Source organism: Bemisia tabaci, chromosome 2 (genome assembly GCF_918797505.1).
Source record: "Bemisia tabaci chromosome 2, PGI_BMITA_v3".
NCBI classification, from domain to species: Eukaryota; Metazoa; Arthropoda; class Insecta; order Hemiptera; family Aleyrodidae; genus Bemisia; species Bemisia tabaci.
Genome location: NC_092794.1, coordinates 77,782,569 through 77,800,647, shown reverse-complemented (window position 1 = coordinate 77,800,647; position 18,079 = coordinate 77,782,569). Strand labels below are relative to the sequence as shown.

At 37.6% G+C, this 18,079-nt stretch overlaps 3 protein-coding genes across 12 annotated transcripts in view; 1 reads left to right on the top strand and 2 right to left on the bottom strand.

Moving 5' to 3' along the window:
* The window catches only part of fra (neogenin protein frazzled), a 184,712-nt gene extending 172,770 nt beyond the window's left edge, over nt 1-11,942 (top strand). For 6 of the 7 annotated variants that reach the window (XM_072296338.1, XM_072296339.1, XM_072296333.1 and 3 more), the window contains 3 exons: nt 817-950; nt 3,767-7,445; nt 10,587-11,942. In XM_072296338.1, the coding sequence (XP_072152439.1) occupies nt 817-950; nt 3,767-3,865 (233 nt within the window). In that variant the 3' untranslated portion in view covers nt 3,866-7,445; nt 10,587-11,942. The remainder of the gene's footprint in view (nt 1-816; nt 951-3,766; nt 7,446-10,586) is intronic. The other variant, XM_072296334.1, reaches the window with a different exon arrangement.
* Nucleotides 1-18,079, bottom strand: part of LOC140223884 (uncharacterized) — a 526,084-nt gene that overhangs the window by 173,621 nt on the left and 334,384 nt on the right. The gene's annotated exons all lie outside the window — the stretch shown is intronic.
* LOC109037896 (uncharacterized) overlaps nt 11,934-18,079 on the bottom strand; it is a 65,472-nt gene continuing 59,326 nt past the window's right edge. For all 4 annotated transcript variants that reach the window (XM_019052750.2, XM_019052752.2, XM_019052751.2 and 1 more), the window contains 2 exons: nt 14,044-14,160; nt 11,934-12,601 (listed from right to left, as the gene is read on the bottom strand). In XM_019052750.2, the coding sequence (XP_018908295.2) occupies nt 12,543-12,601; nt 14,044-14,160 (176 nt within the window). In that variant the 3' untranslated portion in view covers nt 11,934-12,542. The remainder of the gene's footprint in view (nt 12,602-14,043; nt 14,161-18,079) is intronic.

Sequence of the window (18,079 nt, the reverse complement as noted above, 5' to 3'; positions counted from 1 at the left end):
TTTTTACCGATTTGATTTATCTCTTTTCGTTCGGAAGATACAAGGTAGGGAACCTTACTTTTTGGATGACCCTCGTAGATTTCAGTCCCACTCTTGCAGGGCAGCCAAACATCGCTTCATAAGGAGACATTTTGATTCCAAGATGAAAGGCTCTGTTTTTACTTAGCTGAACGAACTTGAGACCCGCAACCGAGTCTTCAGAATTCTGGTCTTTGATCCAGGCTCCCAGCATTTCCCCCACATCGCGGTTAGCCCGCTCCACAGAGCCTTGCGACTGGCTGTGGAGGCTTACCATGCACTATTTTCAAAGTGGGCCACATATCCTTCAAATTGTTTATAATGGAATTGACGAACTCACGGCCGTTGTCAGATTGTAAAATTGAAGGTGCTCCTAAAAGACAGAAAACATCCACTAGATTCGTTGCCACAAGGTCCATTCGGTCTCCTCAAGCAGTGACAAGTTTGGTCGCCTACCGTGGCCCGTTGCCCGCGGCAACGTTGCCCAATGGTGCAGGGGCATCGTTGCCGCTGCCCGCCAAGGACGGTCAATGCCCGGGCAATGCCTCAATTACATCGTGGAAGACGATGCCCAACTCGCGCGGGCACCGTCGTCAATGCCCGGTCAATGACGACGATGCCCAGGCGAGTTGGGCACCGTCATCAATGCCCGGGCAAAGACTGACTTTGCCCGAGACCCGGACGTTGCCCGTAACATATATACCAGGCCATCTGCATTATTTATCTTTAAATCAATCATTTTTCATTCATCCTATTGTTTCCTTTCACCTCACTTTTTCTATCCTCTGTCTTTTTTAGTTCGATCTCATGGCTCAAGTAGCCCGTATAAAAAAGCACCTCCGACAGCTGGAAGCACACTACCACCTGGGCCAGCAAGTACTTCTTCGACTAAACCTTGGCAATCTGATTTATTGCAGTTGTCTAAAATCCAAGTAAGTCATTTCTATCTATTTCAAATTACACTCTCTTTATTATACTCTTGCCTTCTTGATTGGTTTGCATAATCATGTCCCTGCAGTTTCTCATTCTTCGATATTTGAAAAAGAAAGGGTTGATTTTACCCCTGAATTACATCAAGGACATTTTAGCAAGTGTTTCCTTTGGATGGTCGTGTAAAAACACAGAAAACTGAAAAAGTTAAAATAACAAAAGCTGAAGTATGTACTAACGATCCCATCATTTCGTAACTTATCAGCAGTTTTTGATAGAACTAGCGAGTGCTATGCGGTTTCGAGTTGGGTGTCTTTTCAAATCAATTGATCTGATAAGAAATGTGGGAAAAGAAGCCACTATTACTCGCTCCGCAAATAATGGGGGTCCTTTGCTTGTGCTCAATGCACTAAGTGCTCCGCGAGTGGCTGGTATATATGTAAACCAATACGTGTGTATTACATGAATGTGTATTTGTTTAAACATCATGCTTTTTTCTACTGGAAAATGAAAACACAAAAAAAAATAAGTTTCACAAACCTAATTATTATGTATTGATTGAGTGAACCTAAAAACAACCCGTTTTTTGGCACAATTCGGGACCGCGAAGATTTTTCTGAAACTGGGCCCAAACAATACCTTATGATACCTTAAAACTCTGGTCAAACTTCTAGCTTGAGTATACGCACGGTTTTTGAGAAATGGGGGGGGGGGGGCAAAGTTGCCAAATCGCCATCATTCTTGACAGCATTTTTACAACAAAAAGACGGGAAAAATGGACAAAAAAGTTACACTTTTGATGGGTCATGGCTGTCATTTTTTGGCTGTAAATGTTCTTATTGGGCCCCTGTGCCTGTGCATAAAATTGTGTTCAGTTTCAAAAATTTCGGCCGCACAATGGTCCAAAATGGGGAGAAATCATGGAAAAATCAGGATTCTTTGTCAAACTTTTTAAAAATGGAAGTAAAATTAAATTGATACTCTGCTACAGAGTTCATGGCTAACAATGTTCTTATCGGCCCTCAATGCATTAAATTATGTTCGGCTTTACAAATTTTCATCGCACAGTGGTTCAAAATGGGGTAATTAGTACTATAACAAACTTGTGTGAACAATATGGTCTGACATACAATAATAATTTTAAAAAATTAAATGCATGAATTCATCCACGATCTGAACTCTGCAGGGGACCAACAGTTTTACTTCATTTATAAATACTTTGACAGAGGATCTTAATTTATCCCCTAATTCCCCCATTTTGAACCACTGTGCGATGCAAATTTGTAAAGCTGAACACAATGCATTGAGGACCGATAAGGACATTGTTAGCCATGAACTCTGCAGGAGACCATCAATTTAATTTTACTTCCATTTTTAAAAAGTTTGACCAAGAATCCTGATTTGTCCACAATTTCTTCCCATTTTGGACCACTGTGCGGCCGAAATTTTTGAACCTGAACACAGTTATGCAGGGTGATCCAAAAGTCCCTTCCACCCCCTCTAACTTTTTACCTAATTGAGGTAAAGATTTGAAACTTGGGGGATATTCCTAGGTCAAAGGGAGCTACTTTTTGGCCCCCCTCAAATTTTCAGGGGGGCCCCCCTTGGGGGGGCAACGGCCCCCAACTTTTAATTTTCAAATGGGAAGACCTCCTTTGTGATGGCTTGTTCGAAAGAGCATAAAAAAATAAAACTTTTCGCGCAAACCCGAAGTCAATATCTCAAACCGTTTCAAAATGGCGGCCGGTTAAAGTTCAAAATGGCCGATAATTCACACCGGTTATTTGTCGATGGATTTGCGCGAAAATCGGTACGTAGGGGTATTTTGACACGAGAAACGAATTTGACGTTAGATTTTCAAAAAAACCAAAATTTCCAAAATGGCCGCCGGTTAAGGTTTAAAATGGACGAAAATTTTTACCTCGGTTTTTTCCTGATGGATTTTCCTCAAACTTGGAATTTGAGAGTATTTTGGCATAAGATAAACAAATTTGAACTTAGATTTATAAAAAAATCAATTTTTGGTCATTTTGAACTTTAACTGGCGGCCATTTTGGAAATTTCGGTTTTTTTGACAATCTAACGTCAAATTCGTTTTTCTCGTGTCAAAATACCCCTATGTACCGATTTTCGCGCAAATCCATCGACAAATAACCGGTGTGAATTTTCGGCCATTTTGAACTTTAACCGGCCGCCATTTTGAAACGGTTTGAGATATTGACTTCGGGTTTGCGCGAAAAGTTGTATTTTTTATGCTCTTTCGAACGAGCTATCACAAAGGGGGTCTTCCCACTTGAAAATTAAAAGTTGGGGGCCGTTGCCCCCCAAGGGGGGCCCCCCTGAAAATTTGAGGGGGGCCAAAAAGTAGCTCCCTTTGACCTAGGAATATCCCCGAAGTTTCAAATCTTAATCTCAATTAGGTAAAAAGTTAGAGGGGGTGGAAGGGACTTTTGGATCACACTGTATGCACGGGGGCCCAGCAGGAACATTTAAAGCCAAAACGCATCGAAGGTGTAACGTTTTCGTCCATTTTTCCTGTCCTTTTGCCATCAAGAATGATGGCAATTTGGCAACTTTGCCCCCCCCCCCATTTCTCAAAAACCATGCGTATATTCAAGTTAAAATTTTGACCAGAGTTTTAGGGTATCATAGGGTATCGTTTGGGCCTGGTTTTAGAAAAATCCCTGCGGTCCCAAATTGTGCCATTCTTAGGGTCACTCTTTACTGCACTTATTTTTGAGAATTTCAAATCATGCTCCTTGGAACCAACCTATCATTAAGTTCACGTACATTTTTAATTTTTTCTTTTGTTTTTTAGCCTTCATATAGCACTGAGGAGTTGAATCAAGAAATGGCAAATCTTGAGGGCTTGATGAAGGATCTAAATGCCATAACTGCCTCAGAATTCGAATGTTAATGCCAGCCCAAGTCATTCATTGTATAATTATGTAACAGATCTCAATTTTTCTAGTATTCTCCTCTTTTATTGAAACTGGATATGATTTACTTCCTGGGTAATCAAACCAGCAATTTTTTTTAGACTACTTCTCTATCTTGTCCAATCTCTACGTTCCTGCCGTTAGTCTTTTAGGATTGTTGATTCTAAAAACTCTTAGAGAGTTTCCTAGTTAAGTCAGAGTATTTAGCTAGTAATGTCAGGTATGATATTTTCTATTGAAGTATCGTATGATTGACGAATACTATTGAAATCTATTTTTAAAAAACAAGATTATAACTCTTTGTTTTTTAAAACTTACATTATCCTGAAAGAAGAAATATGAAACAAATTTCATCAAAATATGGAAAGAACATACTGAATCAATATTGACCCCTACTGACTGAACGTCCAAAAAAAAAAAAAAAAAAAAAAACTTAATAAATATTGGTTCAATGTCACCTTAATGGATTACTGTCATCATTTTAGTGTTGGTTAGATTTTGACACAATATTGTGCCAACAAATTTAGACCTAATATTTCCTACATATTGTCGTCTACACTGGGGATATGAAGTTGTTTCAGTGTAAAAGAGCTAATGTTTTAGTACGAGTGTTTTTTTTTTCTAATGTATGTAAGATTTTTATTTTTTGATGCTTAAAATATTTATGATTTGATATTTATCAAAGTAACTTTAACTTGATTCCATGAAGTAGCTTTGACAATACAGCTGATAATCGTAAGAAATGTGTTTAAAGATCCACGAGACTAACAAAGAACCATGAATGAAATTGATGGAAGTATTCAAATGTTTATTTTTTTAGTTCTTCATGCAAGATTCGAAGTCTGTGCAGGAAAAAACAGCAGCACGCAATCTTAGTTCTAGAGGAGATGAATACTTTCATGCTGACTAGCTGGTTCAAAAATTAAAGTCTGACATGTTTGTTCAGTCAGTGAAGCTCTCTCTCGTGGACTCAAAATTTTGTGCTATGAAAATCAAAGCTCTTCAAAAATGTTTTTTTCTGAGATGATCGAACTGAGCTTTACATTACTTGTTGATCTCGTGATAATTCCCTTAATATTTTGTACGTAGTTACTATTTGAAAATGGGTAGGCATTATATATGAAACATTTCATAATCAAAGACCAATAATTCACTAGCAGCTTGTAGAGTAAAGACTCCTAGAAAATGTGTAAATTCTGTTTGAATTCTTTATATAAAATAGACTTTCCTAATTAAGACTGATTGTGTCTCAGACATTTCCATTTTTTTTCCCCCACTAAAATTTTCAAAGTTTGCTGTATCTTTCGCAATTTGGTAAAATGTAATTGTCATGGTCATTATCAACAAGAAAAAGAAAAGTAAACAATGAAAAGATAGCGGTATTTTTATAGTTATTTTGTAAGCAAGCTTGTCGAGATCACAAGTTGTATCTTTTACAATCGCCCATAATTCTCTTTTTTATCTTTCTCAGGTTATATCTCATTTCTCATTCTTAATTTTGGCTAGGATTGAAGATTGATGCCAGTGCTCATCACTAATGTAGTTCAACTGAAATCCGTAACAGCATCTGTTAACTGCACAAGCTCTTGAAAATTATGGAGTTAAGTTCAAAATAACCTTTATTCCAAAAAAAGCCTTCCAAATAGTGGTCCCTTTTTTGAGACCCGGAGATTTCAGTTGTATGTGGCTTAAATGAAACCTTGTGATGTTCTTTTCTCTCCTAGTTTATTTATTCATTGTTTTCAGTTAATTTAATTTATTTTGTAACTCTGCCTAGAGGCGAGTTGTTCTTCTCTAGCTGGTCCTGAGCCCAGGAAAACAAGGAGGGTTGTGCATAGGGCTAGCAACCCTACTACGTAGAAACACCCAAGCTACGAAAACCAAGACGAAGCTTTGGTACCCAGGCAATATACGTATAAATTGACTTAAAGGGAACGAATCATGGGAAAAAACCAAGGACATCATATTAGCCACATGGAATGTAAGAACCACGAAGAAAGCAGGAAAAATGATGGAAAAAGCCAAAGAGATGCAGAAATGTGCCATTGACATCATGGCTGTTCGAGAAATAGAATTCTGTTCTATGCTTCCTTCTCCTTGTCATCTGATTTCTCAAACAGCCATGATGTCAATGGCACATTTCTGCATTTCTTTGGCTTCTTCCATAATTTTTCCTGCTTTCTTCATGGTTCTTACATTCCATGTGGCTAATATGATGTCCTTGGTTTTTTTCCGTGATCTGCTCTCTTTAGGTCGATTTATACATATGTTGTCTGGGTACCGAAGCTTTGTCTTGGTTCTCGTAGCTTGGGTGTTTCTACATGGTAGGGTTACTAGCCCTATACCTAACCCTCCTCTTTTTCCTTGTCTTAGGACCAGCCAGAGAAAAACAACTCGCCTCTAGGCGGAGTTACAAAGTAAATTAAATTTACTAAAAACAATGAACAAATGAATTAGAAGAGAAAATATAATTTAACAAAATAAATGTAATTTTTAAATCACCTACGAGGTTGTCTAAAAAATCCAGGCGCTTTCAAAAGAGAGAATTTCATTTATGAAAGAAGCAATTCTATCTTCCTTTCTTATTATTCTTACCAAAATAGGTACAAGAAATATCTCAAATGGAAGTATATCGTGAAAAAGCTTAATTTCAGTACACAGTTGAGGCTAATGCCCCCAACGATTTTTCCACTCCAACTGGTCAAAGATCAAATATATTTTTATTCTTTCAATGCCTATGGATAGAAGTCATCACTTCGGTTAGAAGTTTATTTTCTCAGTGATGGAGACAAAACTCAAAATCTCTGTCATTCGAATCCACAAATGGGTGCAAAGCTCACAACTTTAAATTGTAAACTATGTTTCTGTGAAATAGGTGTACCTAATTCGTCTTATATTTTATCTTATCCGATCAGTATTTAAGAAGCTTTATACCAATTTTGATAATATGTATTTGCTCATAGCCTATTTTTACTTGTGCTGACCACCTTTTCAACTGCCAATGAAAACCTGCCTCAATAATATATAAGGAAGAAAAGAAAAAAATGTATAGGTAGCTGAGCAGCTACATTTTTCATGGGTGCAATGTAGATAAGTCAGGATCCTCGAGATTTCCTTAGGTATGTATTCAATTCTCAGTTGCTGTTAATGCTTGTATCACATCTACTAGTCACCTCTGTATATATTTGGGGAGACTTATTTGAAGCAAGTTTGCATACTTTGTTACACATGATGTGCCAGTTATGTAATGCACAAGTTAGTTATTGGAAAATTTAGAAATTGTTCCATGTCAAATGAATTCCTGCAGAACTAATAGTAATGGTGCATCAAAAACACAAGTGGGGGAGGTGCCCTACCGTTTTCTCCAAGAGTCACTTTTTTCTTCTTCTCTTTTTAATGGTAACATTTTACGGAATCTATTGTCTTCATTGTGAAATATCTCTTGGGTAGAAACGAGCCCATTATGTTTCATTCCTTTCCTTGACGAGAAGGAAGTAGAGTAAGAGTACCTAAAATTACTAACTTGCCAGGAAATTTCTTATAATTCTTTATAAAAAGGTCATCTTTTTTTTTTTTTTTGTTTCAGTGTTTCTTTATTAAGTCAATTTTCTTACTAACTAAGACAGAGTTAATTACTACAAAGAGAACAGTATTTATATAAAAGGTAAGATGACAATTAAAGAATAAAATATAGAAGAAAGTACCGGGAAGGCAATAAAGCATGACATCAGTACTAACTTCTAATTCCAAAAGATTGGAAAGATAAGAGAGAGAGCGGTGTAAGATTAAAGAACGTAAAAAAATAACATTAACATTGGAAAAGAAAATAAGAATTAAAACTATCAAGAAGAGTCCATTGCATTGAAAGCTAAGGTCTTAATATTAATAATGTCTTTAACGTATCTCTTAATTCTAATCCAGTTTGTCAAGTTCTTTATAATTATCTGTTGGAAATTTCCTACATTAAATACTACATTCAAATCGGCCTCAATTTCTAGTCTCATTCTTAAAAACCTATCACACTCAAAAAAGGTGTGTTGAGCATCATCTACCACTACTCTAGAGCAAAAAACACAGTTTGGGTTCTGAACTAGTTTGAACCGGAAGAGGTAGTATCTGAAGCTTCCGTGACCTGATAGTAGTTGGGTGAGGAAAAAGTCAGTTTCCATTCTGTTGTCTCTAAGGATCCACTCTTCGAAATCGGGAACCAGCCTTTTAAACCAGGCATCTTCAGAAGGAGGGGAAGAAAGCCAAAGATCGCACCACTGATGTAAGATGTCTTGCTTTATATCGCTGAAGTTTTCTTGTTTCCCATATCTTCTCATCCTCTCCTCCATTGTGAGTTGAATGGGAGGAAAACCCGAAATTGCCTCCAAACACCTTTCCGATACTGTCCTGTAGGCAGAACAGAGCCTCAATTTGATAGGGCGAAGAGTTTTCTGAATAAGCTTGATATTCCTTATTTTCGTGGCGTCGTGGTGCCATACAGGAAGACCGTATAGGAGAGCAGAAAGGACAGACGTGAAAATTAGCTTTTTCTTAAGAAAAGAAGGCCCCTTTGACAAAGGCATTAAACAAGATAGCGATCTGATAATTTTTTCCACTTTTTCACAAGCCAGTTCGATGTGAGAGTCAAAACTAAGGTTTTCTCTAGAGAGCCACACCCCTAAGTATTTCAACAATTCGCTCGATCTAATCCTGACATCATCTACTAAGACAGAGGAAATCTTATAAAGATTACCAAAAATGAGGGCCTCGGATTTCACAGGCTCAAGAGTAAGGTCTTTTTCTCTGAGGACATCGCCAATCTGTTTTGTGACTTCTCCTGAGACTTTCTTCAAGTCCCAGGTATTATTACCTGAGACAATCACTCCCAGGTCGTCCGCAAATGCTGTTTTTAGTGATGCCGGTTCTGTGATGAGATCAACAACTTTGTCATAAGCGACATTCCAGCAGAGAGGGCCCAGTATGCTTCCTTGAGGGAGACCTGAAAAAACTTCCAGGGTAAGATCTTCGATGACAACATAGCGATCCGTTAAATAATTTTGCATAATGTTGATCAAATAATTAGACACTCCCTTTTCTTTTAAAGAGTTTATCAAGTCAGCCCAAGAGATCGAATTGAACGCATTCTTAATGTCAAGGGAGATAAATGCGATAGGCTTTTTTGGATTCATAAAACGGAATTCCTTGATTTTTGTCTTTACTCTTTCTATAGCATCATTTGTAGACAGGCCCTTTCTGAACCCAAATTGAGAATCGGAAAGGGTAACTTCTTGAGAGATCCTTTGATGTAACATCCTTTCGAAAACCTTCCCCAGAAAACTAAGCATACAAATCGGCCTAAACTTTTTCTTATTTGATGATCCCTTCTGATCCTTCGGAATCAAGACCAGCTTGGCTACCTTCCACTCCTGGGGAAAAACTCCATTAATAAGATAATCGTTAAACATATCCAAACACTCTTCTTTATTAGTAAGAATAAAAGCTTTAGCAATCTCCGGTGGGATATCGTCTGGTCCCGGGGATTTTCCTTTCTTCAGTCTCGATGCCGCTTGAATAAGTTCTTCAACAGTGAACAAAGGAACAGAATCTTCCTCTATAGGCATAGGAGACCAAGTGATGGGGGGGTGAACTGGAAAAAGATCTTTAAAAGCATCAAGAATTTCCTCTCGAGAGGGTTTTGACTTGTCCTGAGAGGAAGGTCTCTTTCTTTTCCTGGTGACTATTTTGTAGGCTTTCCCCCAAGGGTCCTTTTCGAGTTGGTCTATTAAGTCATTCCAGGATGCTCTTTTAGCTTTCCAAATTTCTATTTTCATGTCTTTCTGAGCAGTTTTCAGCTGTTCCATGATTAGTTTCCTGGATTCACGGTCCTTACATCTAGTAAGCCTTCTCCTGATTGAAATACAGTCCACCCTTTTAGCTTCAGTAGTCTTATTCCACCATGGCACAGGGGAAAAACGAAAAGCTGTCTTTTTACTAAAATTTCTGTTGCAGCAATTTGAAATAATTTCCAAACAAGTACAAGCCGTTAGCAGGCTGTGCGCTAGTACAGAGGAGACCCTCTTTTTTGTATCATACGAGAATTTTTTAATATTCTCTTCCTTTATCCACCATCCTCCCGCAGGTTTAGGATTGGAGGGGGTTGAGGACTGTAAAGGAGATTTCAAGCGGAGCAAAACACACTCGTGTCCTCCCGTAGTTCCATAGGCCAGATTAGAACATTCCACTACTCTATCCACCAGAGAAGAAGAGACAAAGAACAAATCAATATACGAGTTCCCCCTCGCTCCAACAAAAGTAGGGTTAGCTGAATTTGGATCATTCTGCACAAAGAGGTCATTTGAGATGGCCCAGTCTCGTAGCTTTCGGCCGCGCGGCGTATCCTTCCAATCTCCCCAGGCCTGTGAACGGGAATTAAAATCACCCGCTACAATCAGGGGTTCCTTAGATGATTTAAAAGCTCTCTCAAGAGAGAGAAGATAGTTGTCAAATTCATCAGAGGAGCAATTGGGAGAAATGTAGCAACAAAAATAGCGGATATTCCCATGAACAAAAGAGACAAAACCGTCTGTCCTCTTCCACTGCGAACAACCTCCCACAAGATGAGGGGTGGAGACAACTGCTACATCTTCACGATTGTCGGCATAGAGAGGTTTAGACTTAATATATCCTCGGCAGGGTTCAGGAGTTAAAAAGGTCATCTGGTGCGCACATGCTAAGAGCCTGAAATGGCCTAAAATTGAACTGTGTATCACCACATTTTAAAAGCCTTGATAGTAAAAAAGTTGTATTTTCAAAATTTCTGCTAGGTCCTAGGTTCATGGCCCGGAAATGGCAGCATGAAGATCATTCATTACCCCTCCAAAATTGTACTGAAGTACTTCCTTTCTTCTCTACGTAACACTTTAAATTCTTCAATGATGGGAGTGAGCCTAGAGGGAGCGATAGAATGAAGAAATAGTGTTGGCCTCATGAGCTCATGCATTTTGTAAAAAAATTGTGTAATTGTTTGTAATTATAGCATAAATTCTGTAAAATATTGTGTTTATTTCAGTAGTTGGCGAGTGTGTCAACACTTCAGAAAAATGAGTTTCCTTGAAAGAAAAGAAGAGGAAGTACGAAAAAAAATTCTGAAAGTATTCTGCCCATCAAGATCTATGTATCCAAATCTTTTCGTTTAAATTTTGCCTCTGTTTGATCTACCCAGTGACAGCAACCAACTCGCACCTAGCTTGAGAAACTATGAAAAAGCGCAAAATCAAAGTGCGCATTTTCCTGAATAAAAGCCTGTTCAAAAGTTTTCTGAACTGTAGCGGCGATTGTCGCCAGCATTGGGCAGAACAAAACAAAATGAGATTCCAGTAAGAATAATTATCCCAGAGACGTTCATGGGCGGTTGACTTTCAAATTCCTGAATTTCTTTCCCTTCAATTCTATTTTTAAACAGCCAGATTTGGGGACCGGGGGGGGGGGGGATTTGAGCATCTAATACATTATGCAAGTTAACTAACTTCAATCGTCTTTTGACTTCATACTTTTTGGTTTTTATTTCACTAACAGCTTTCCTGAGTAAACTTTTGTATCTTTGAGAACATGCAGGATGGAGCCAGCAGTTCCTGAATGGCTCTATTTATGTGCATAGTGGTTTTTATTTTAGAATCTCTATGCTAAAAACATCAAGTAACTGAGTAGTCCCCAGAAAAAACATAACTATTATGAACAGTCGTTTAAATTTTCTGAAAAGATTTTTTGAGCGGTTAGCTGTGCTCAAATCAAATTTGAGATCACTGAACTTTTTTCAAGCATAGATCTCTGTAAAAATAAAATTTACGCTTGCAATGAGGGTTGGTCACTGGATTATTGTAGTGCCCACTGCATAGTAGTTGATAATAGTATTATGAGTACCCTTTGTATTTTCGATATAAGCTTTTTTTCCCTCAAATTGATTGTAACTTTCTTACATAATTTTTCTACCTTGTACTGTTTTTATAATACCTAATTTATATACCATAGATGATATCACAAGAAATAAAGTGTGCAAAATAAACATGAGTTACCTATTTATTTTACGATATGCTCTGCCAAAAAAACAATGCGAAAGTTAAACAGAAAGTAAAGCTCTTTTGTAAATATTACAGGAACGGTTGAAGATATTTTTAAGCGCTAGAAAGTAAATGATGGAAGATATAATTAATTTCAGAATAATATGTTACTTTTTGATATAGCCACCACCATGTAGCGCAATGCAGCGGTTCTAACTTTGGGCTCGTTTTTTCATTGCATCAATGGAGTATATTAATGTTATCTTCTTTAACAGATTCTCTAGTTTCATTATTCAAAGAGACCTTTATGTCTGAGAGGTGTCTTAAAATTTAGTAATGGAAGAAGTCGCTAAAAAGTTCGACCAGGGCCGGATGGAGGATGTGGTAATAATGTCTCAAACTTGAATTTTGTGATGGATTTTCTTGATCAAAATGTCAAACGCTACTCTTGCTTAACACATCATAACCTTACAATACTCAACAGAAATGAAAAAATTACAAACGAAAAATAATTTACTCTAATTCATAAAACTCGAGTTAATTTGATACAAAAAGGTAAAAATCAAAACTTTTTTTCCTTCTTTTTTGTAATAAATTGATATTAATATGATCACAGATATTGTTGCTGCTTTTTCAGTGGAGTCGATGGGCTGGATTGCTGACGAGTACCTGAAAAAGAAAGGAAAAAACAGAAAGTAAAGCTGCAAGACAGTGATGTTATGGATTATGTTCGCAATGACAGATTCAACTGCACCATGCTTGTGCGCTTCCAAGAAAAATTAAGGAAAAAAAACTTTCAAAGCTCGCCATTTTTAAACGGCTCGACCGATTTCGCTCAAATTCAATGCCAGCCTAGAACTAAGTAAGATCTTCCTTCTATAAAAATTTCGGGGGGGGGGGGGGAAGCTTTTAATTTGCGCGAGTTATCGCGCCCACAAAATTGAACCTCCCCCCACTTCTCGCCCCCACCATTCGAAATGTAATACTTCGATCTCCGTTTTTTTTTGGCAGAATGGTAGTCCTGTTCCTTTACTTTACGTCGCAAAAAGTTTCACCCGGAACTTTTTTAAAATGAGGGAAATATAACCCAGCGAAAATCGGAAAAACCACGATGAGTCGGAAATACATACATAAATAAGCGTGTGTATATATATATAAAAGTCTATAAGTCTAGAGAGTATATATATATGAATCCAAACGGCATGCATATTTGTAATCTACGACCCATGATCGATGCTCAATACATGGTCTTTGGTCCAGGTCTGACATCAGGGGAGAACGCAATAGTGTATTTCCTTCGGAAAATACACTAAAAAGGTGTAACACACTTAATTTTTGTACCAATGCATAGTTGTTGCATAAAAAGATGTCAGGCATTTTGTCAAACTATTTTTTAACTTATCTGAGGCAGGAGTTGTAACGAAAATCAAACAAGCATCCTTAGCCACGAAAGTTGAATACACATGGAGACAAATGAGAAGTTTTGCAAAATTGGTAACACAATAAGAAAAAGACAACTATATTGGTAGATGAAGGGATCTCATTGGTCTGATTTTTCAAGATCGAAAGAGTGTGGATTTAACTGAAAAAAACTTGGCACTGTTTTACTCAGAAAGCTAATGAAGTAAGCTACAAGTTCCTGCAAACCGTACTCTGATACCTATCTTGAATAGTTTGCTTCGAACGGGATTCGTCTTTAGTTTGTTGGGGCAGCCTTTGTATGTTGTCATGCTAATTAGACTGGAAGAGGTTTGGTCAGTATCACCTGGTCTGAATGATACCCTTGCTGTTTCTGTTGCAATGCAAGACACCATTGCACAGGATGAAGTAGACCTGGTACGGCAGGGAAATTTTTTATTCTTAATGGATATTAATCATCCTCTCCCTAACGAGAAGCGGTGGTTTTAAAGCAACAATGGGGACTCTACATTTCTTAACAGTAGTGCAAGAGCTTGCTCATAGAATTTTGACCGGAAAGATCTAAAATTGCCACTTTCCCATTTTTCAAAAAATAACAGTGAAAGTCTTAAAAACAGCAAGAAGAAAATTAGTTGGGTTGAAGTTCGTTCTGCAGAATGTCACAGGCTAAAGTTGCTGACTTTTTCACTTACCTACTGGTTGAAAATTGACAGAGTTGAATTCATGATTTCCAGGTGAATTAGAGGGTATTCTCTTGCGAATGTGAAGACCCTCCAATGTTTTGCGCATGAATTCAGATGAATCACTAGCTGTAAAATGCACAAAATAAAATAAGTAGTCAACTTCTTATGGAAAATGCATCTTTTTAAGTCGACCAGATACCAAGCCCACCACTATAATAAAAGAGCCGTATGCAAAAACGACATTTTTCGCCCCCCCACTAAAACTTATTCAAACTTCGTCTATCAGTTACAAATACTGGAGCGCTTCTTTCCCCAAATTTTCAGACCCCCAAAAAATTTTGGGGGGCGCAAGGGGGGGTGGAAGTCAAAACCTGTGAACCTCGATATCTTTCGAACGAAACAAGATATTGAGGTCCGGTTTGGACGAAAAATCGTCTTAAATTGCATACTTTAAGATTCTAAAGGTCAAAATCCCAAAATTAAATTTTTAAATTAATTTATGTGCTTTTTTTCAGTTTTTGAGGAAAAACAATTTCTTTTAAACAGATTAAACTGAAATTTCACATTTTTTGATTTGAACCAAAACCAGTTTTTTAAATTGCTCGTCTTTTTCCGCATCCAACGAGTGGTCGTATAAGCTGGGGAACCGAACGGTTCCGGAGTTATGATCGATTGAAGTTTCCGCTCAACGCGCGCCGACCGATTTTCGCGCGCAAAAAAGTCGGATTTGACTGTTATTAAATCAGATTGAATGTTCAAACTGAGCAAAATGCATTATTAGGGACTCTTGAGGGTCGCTGAGTTCAGAAATTACAGATACTTCCAAAAAATTCACGTTTTCAAAATTACAGCTCCGTACAGGACCACTGAGCGGCCGGTCGGCGCTCAGTGGGCCTCTAAAATAGCGCTACGGAGCTGCAATTTTAAAAACGTGAATTTTTTGGAAGTATCTGTAATTTCTGAACTCAGCGACCCTCAAGAGTCCCTAATAATGCATTTTGCTCAGTTTGAACATTCAATCTGATTTAATAACAGTCAAATCCGACTTTTTTGCGCGCGAAAATCGGTCGGCGCGCGTTGAGCGGAAACTTCAATCGATCATAACTCCGGAACCGTTCGGTTCCCCAGCTTATACGACCACTCGTTGGATGCGGAAAAAGACGAGCAATTTAAAAAACTGGTTTTGGTTCAAATCAAAAAATGTGAAATTTCAGTTTAATCTGTTTAAAAGAAATTGTTTTTCCTCAAAAACTGAAAAAAAGCACATAAATTAATTTAAAAATTTAATTTTGGGATTTTGACCTTTAGAATCTTAAAGTATGCAATTTAAGACGATTTTTCGTCCAAACCGGACCTCAATATCTTGTTTCGTTCGAAAGATATCGAGGTTCACAGGTTTTGACTTCCACCCCCCCTTGCGCCCCCCCAAAATTTTTTGGGGGTCTGAAAATTTGGGGAAAGAAGCGCTCCAGTATTTGTAACTGATAGACGAAGTTTGAATAAGTTTTAGTGGGGGGGCGAAAAATGTCGTTTTTGCATACGGCTCTTTTTTACGTACTGAGAGTTTGATGATCGACTTAATCAGAGATTACAGTGAATATTCTAAGTTCGAAATGCACATTTTATCACAATAATTATTTTGAAGTTTAGAACAATGGTTGATACAACTTGTAGACCCATATGACCACGGAAATTGCTAAAATGGTGAGTAATTTCAAGAAAAAACTACGGAGCTAGTCAAGGAGAAATACGAAAAAAAAGGGGTTAACCCGGAACAAATTGCTTAACAAACTTTTCCTATGTAAACGTCATCAGTAGATCCTCCTGAACAACTTACCAAAAGTTTACCACGGTCCGGCCCCGGAACACCCCTTCCAAAAGGCCTATATTTCAAGATGGCTGCCATAATAAGGTCGCTCTGGGATTTCGGTTTTTTAAAATGCGCATTCAATCATGATAGTTTTAGTTTTTCTAAAAATTATTATGGTAATTAATATAAGGATAAAAATAATTAAATGTATTATTAAAATAGCACCTTTAATAATCCAAAAACTCATAATTGAAGTTGTTTTTAATTTCACATATTAATGTTCTCATAAACTATTTAGATTTAAATAATTAGAAAATCTGGATCAATTGGACGTGTGGGGTATCAATCCCTATGTAATTTTGGTCGTAAAATTCAGAAATTAGGTCAAAAAAGTCTCCGGTCAAAGGGGAAGCCCCAAATCCAAGATGGCGGCTAATTTTGAAAGGCAGGAGGGTGAATTATTAAAATGCGCTTATAGGTTCATGTGAGGTATCATTCCCTATGTAATTTTGGTCGTAGATTTCATTTATGGAATCATAAAAGCCCTCCGGTCGATGGGGGTGCTCAAATTTCAAGATGGCGGCTAAATTTGAAGGACAGGAGGGTGGATTTTTGAAATTTTTACGTGACATGGCAAGTGAGGTATCATTTCTCATGTAATTTTGGTCGTAGATTTCATTTATGAAGTCATGAAAGCCCCACTGTCAAAGAGGGTGCCCCAAATCCACGATGGCGGCCAAATTTAAAAGCAGGAAGTTGAGCCAAAAAAACAACAATCACATTAGAAGGCAGGTTGGCTATCAAATTCTATGTATTTTTAGTCAAGGAGTCTGAATGAAATTTCAAAAATTGATTTTACACAAAAATGAGACGTGACATGCAAGATGGTGACCATCATAGTCGAGAAATCATAAATGGTAAGGTGTCTCGCTGATTAGTGCACAGTAACTCAGAATTCAAGTTTAGATGCCTTAGACACAGAGGATGAAAAATCTGAAAACCTACTGTAAGTACCAGGATAATGAAGTAAAAGTTCAGTACGTTTTAGATGGTGGGTCTTCACTTCACCGAGGGCCATGGAAAGAGGGCAAACCTATATTATTTGGATTCATAAATTAAAATCATCATACAGTTCTACGCTATATTCTTTTTTCCAAGTAATCTGAAGGCACGGCAGTATTTGACGGGTGCCGAGGAAATGGACCATTTATTAAAGACTCCAATCGCCTTAAAAGAAGCCAAAAATTCAGATATGCGCCTACAGTCAATTTCTCACCAAATTCATCTTTTGTTGGTAAAATAGAGGTAAATTTTGACAAATTCAGTCACTAACAGTAAACCTATCCCGATCATCGGCACACGCCTCGAATCCACCGGTTTTAAGGTCGTGCAACTGAAATAAGATGCAGCTCTTGATATTGTCAAAGAGGTTGGTGCACCTTGTACATAAGAAAACTGACACAATTATTGTGAACAGAAACGGTTCGAAACAAATTCGTTTTTTTTTTAAAAAAAAAAATAGATCCGAGGACATCAATTTTTCTTTGCACTTAAGATTTGATATTAATTGCGAAAAGTCCAAGACAATCTCTCACAACATCCCTTGAATCCGTCATAGAATCGATCTAAGTTTATGTTAGCAGCTTCTATTCCATACGTTTTGGCTTTTGCTGCGATTTAGCCTCTCACATTCACAGAATGGGAAAAGCATAACTATATTTGGTACGCTTATATCGGATCCTTACCAATACAAAAATGCTGAAAGGTTCTTGAAACTGTACTTTGAACTGTACGATGATTTTAATTTATGAATCCAAATAATATAGGTTTGCCCTCTTTCCATGGCCCTCGGTGAAGTGAAGACCCACCATCTAAAACGTACTGAACTTTTACTTCATTATCCTGGTACTTACAGTAGGTTTTCAGATTTTTCATCCTCTGTGTCTAAGGCATCTAAACTTGAATTCTGAGTTACTGTGCACTAATCAGCGAGACACCTTACCATTTATGATTTCTCGACTATGATGGTCACCATCTTGCATGTCACGTCTCATTTTTGTGTAAAATCAATTTTTGAAATTTCATTCAGACTCCTTGACTAAAAATACATAGAATTTGATAGCCAACCTGCCTTCTAATGTGATTGTTGTTTTTTTGGCTCAACTTCCTGCTTTTAAATTTGGCCGCCATCGTGGATTTGGGGCACCCTCTTTGACAGTGGGGCTTTCATGACTT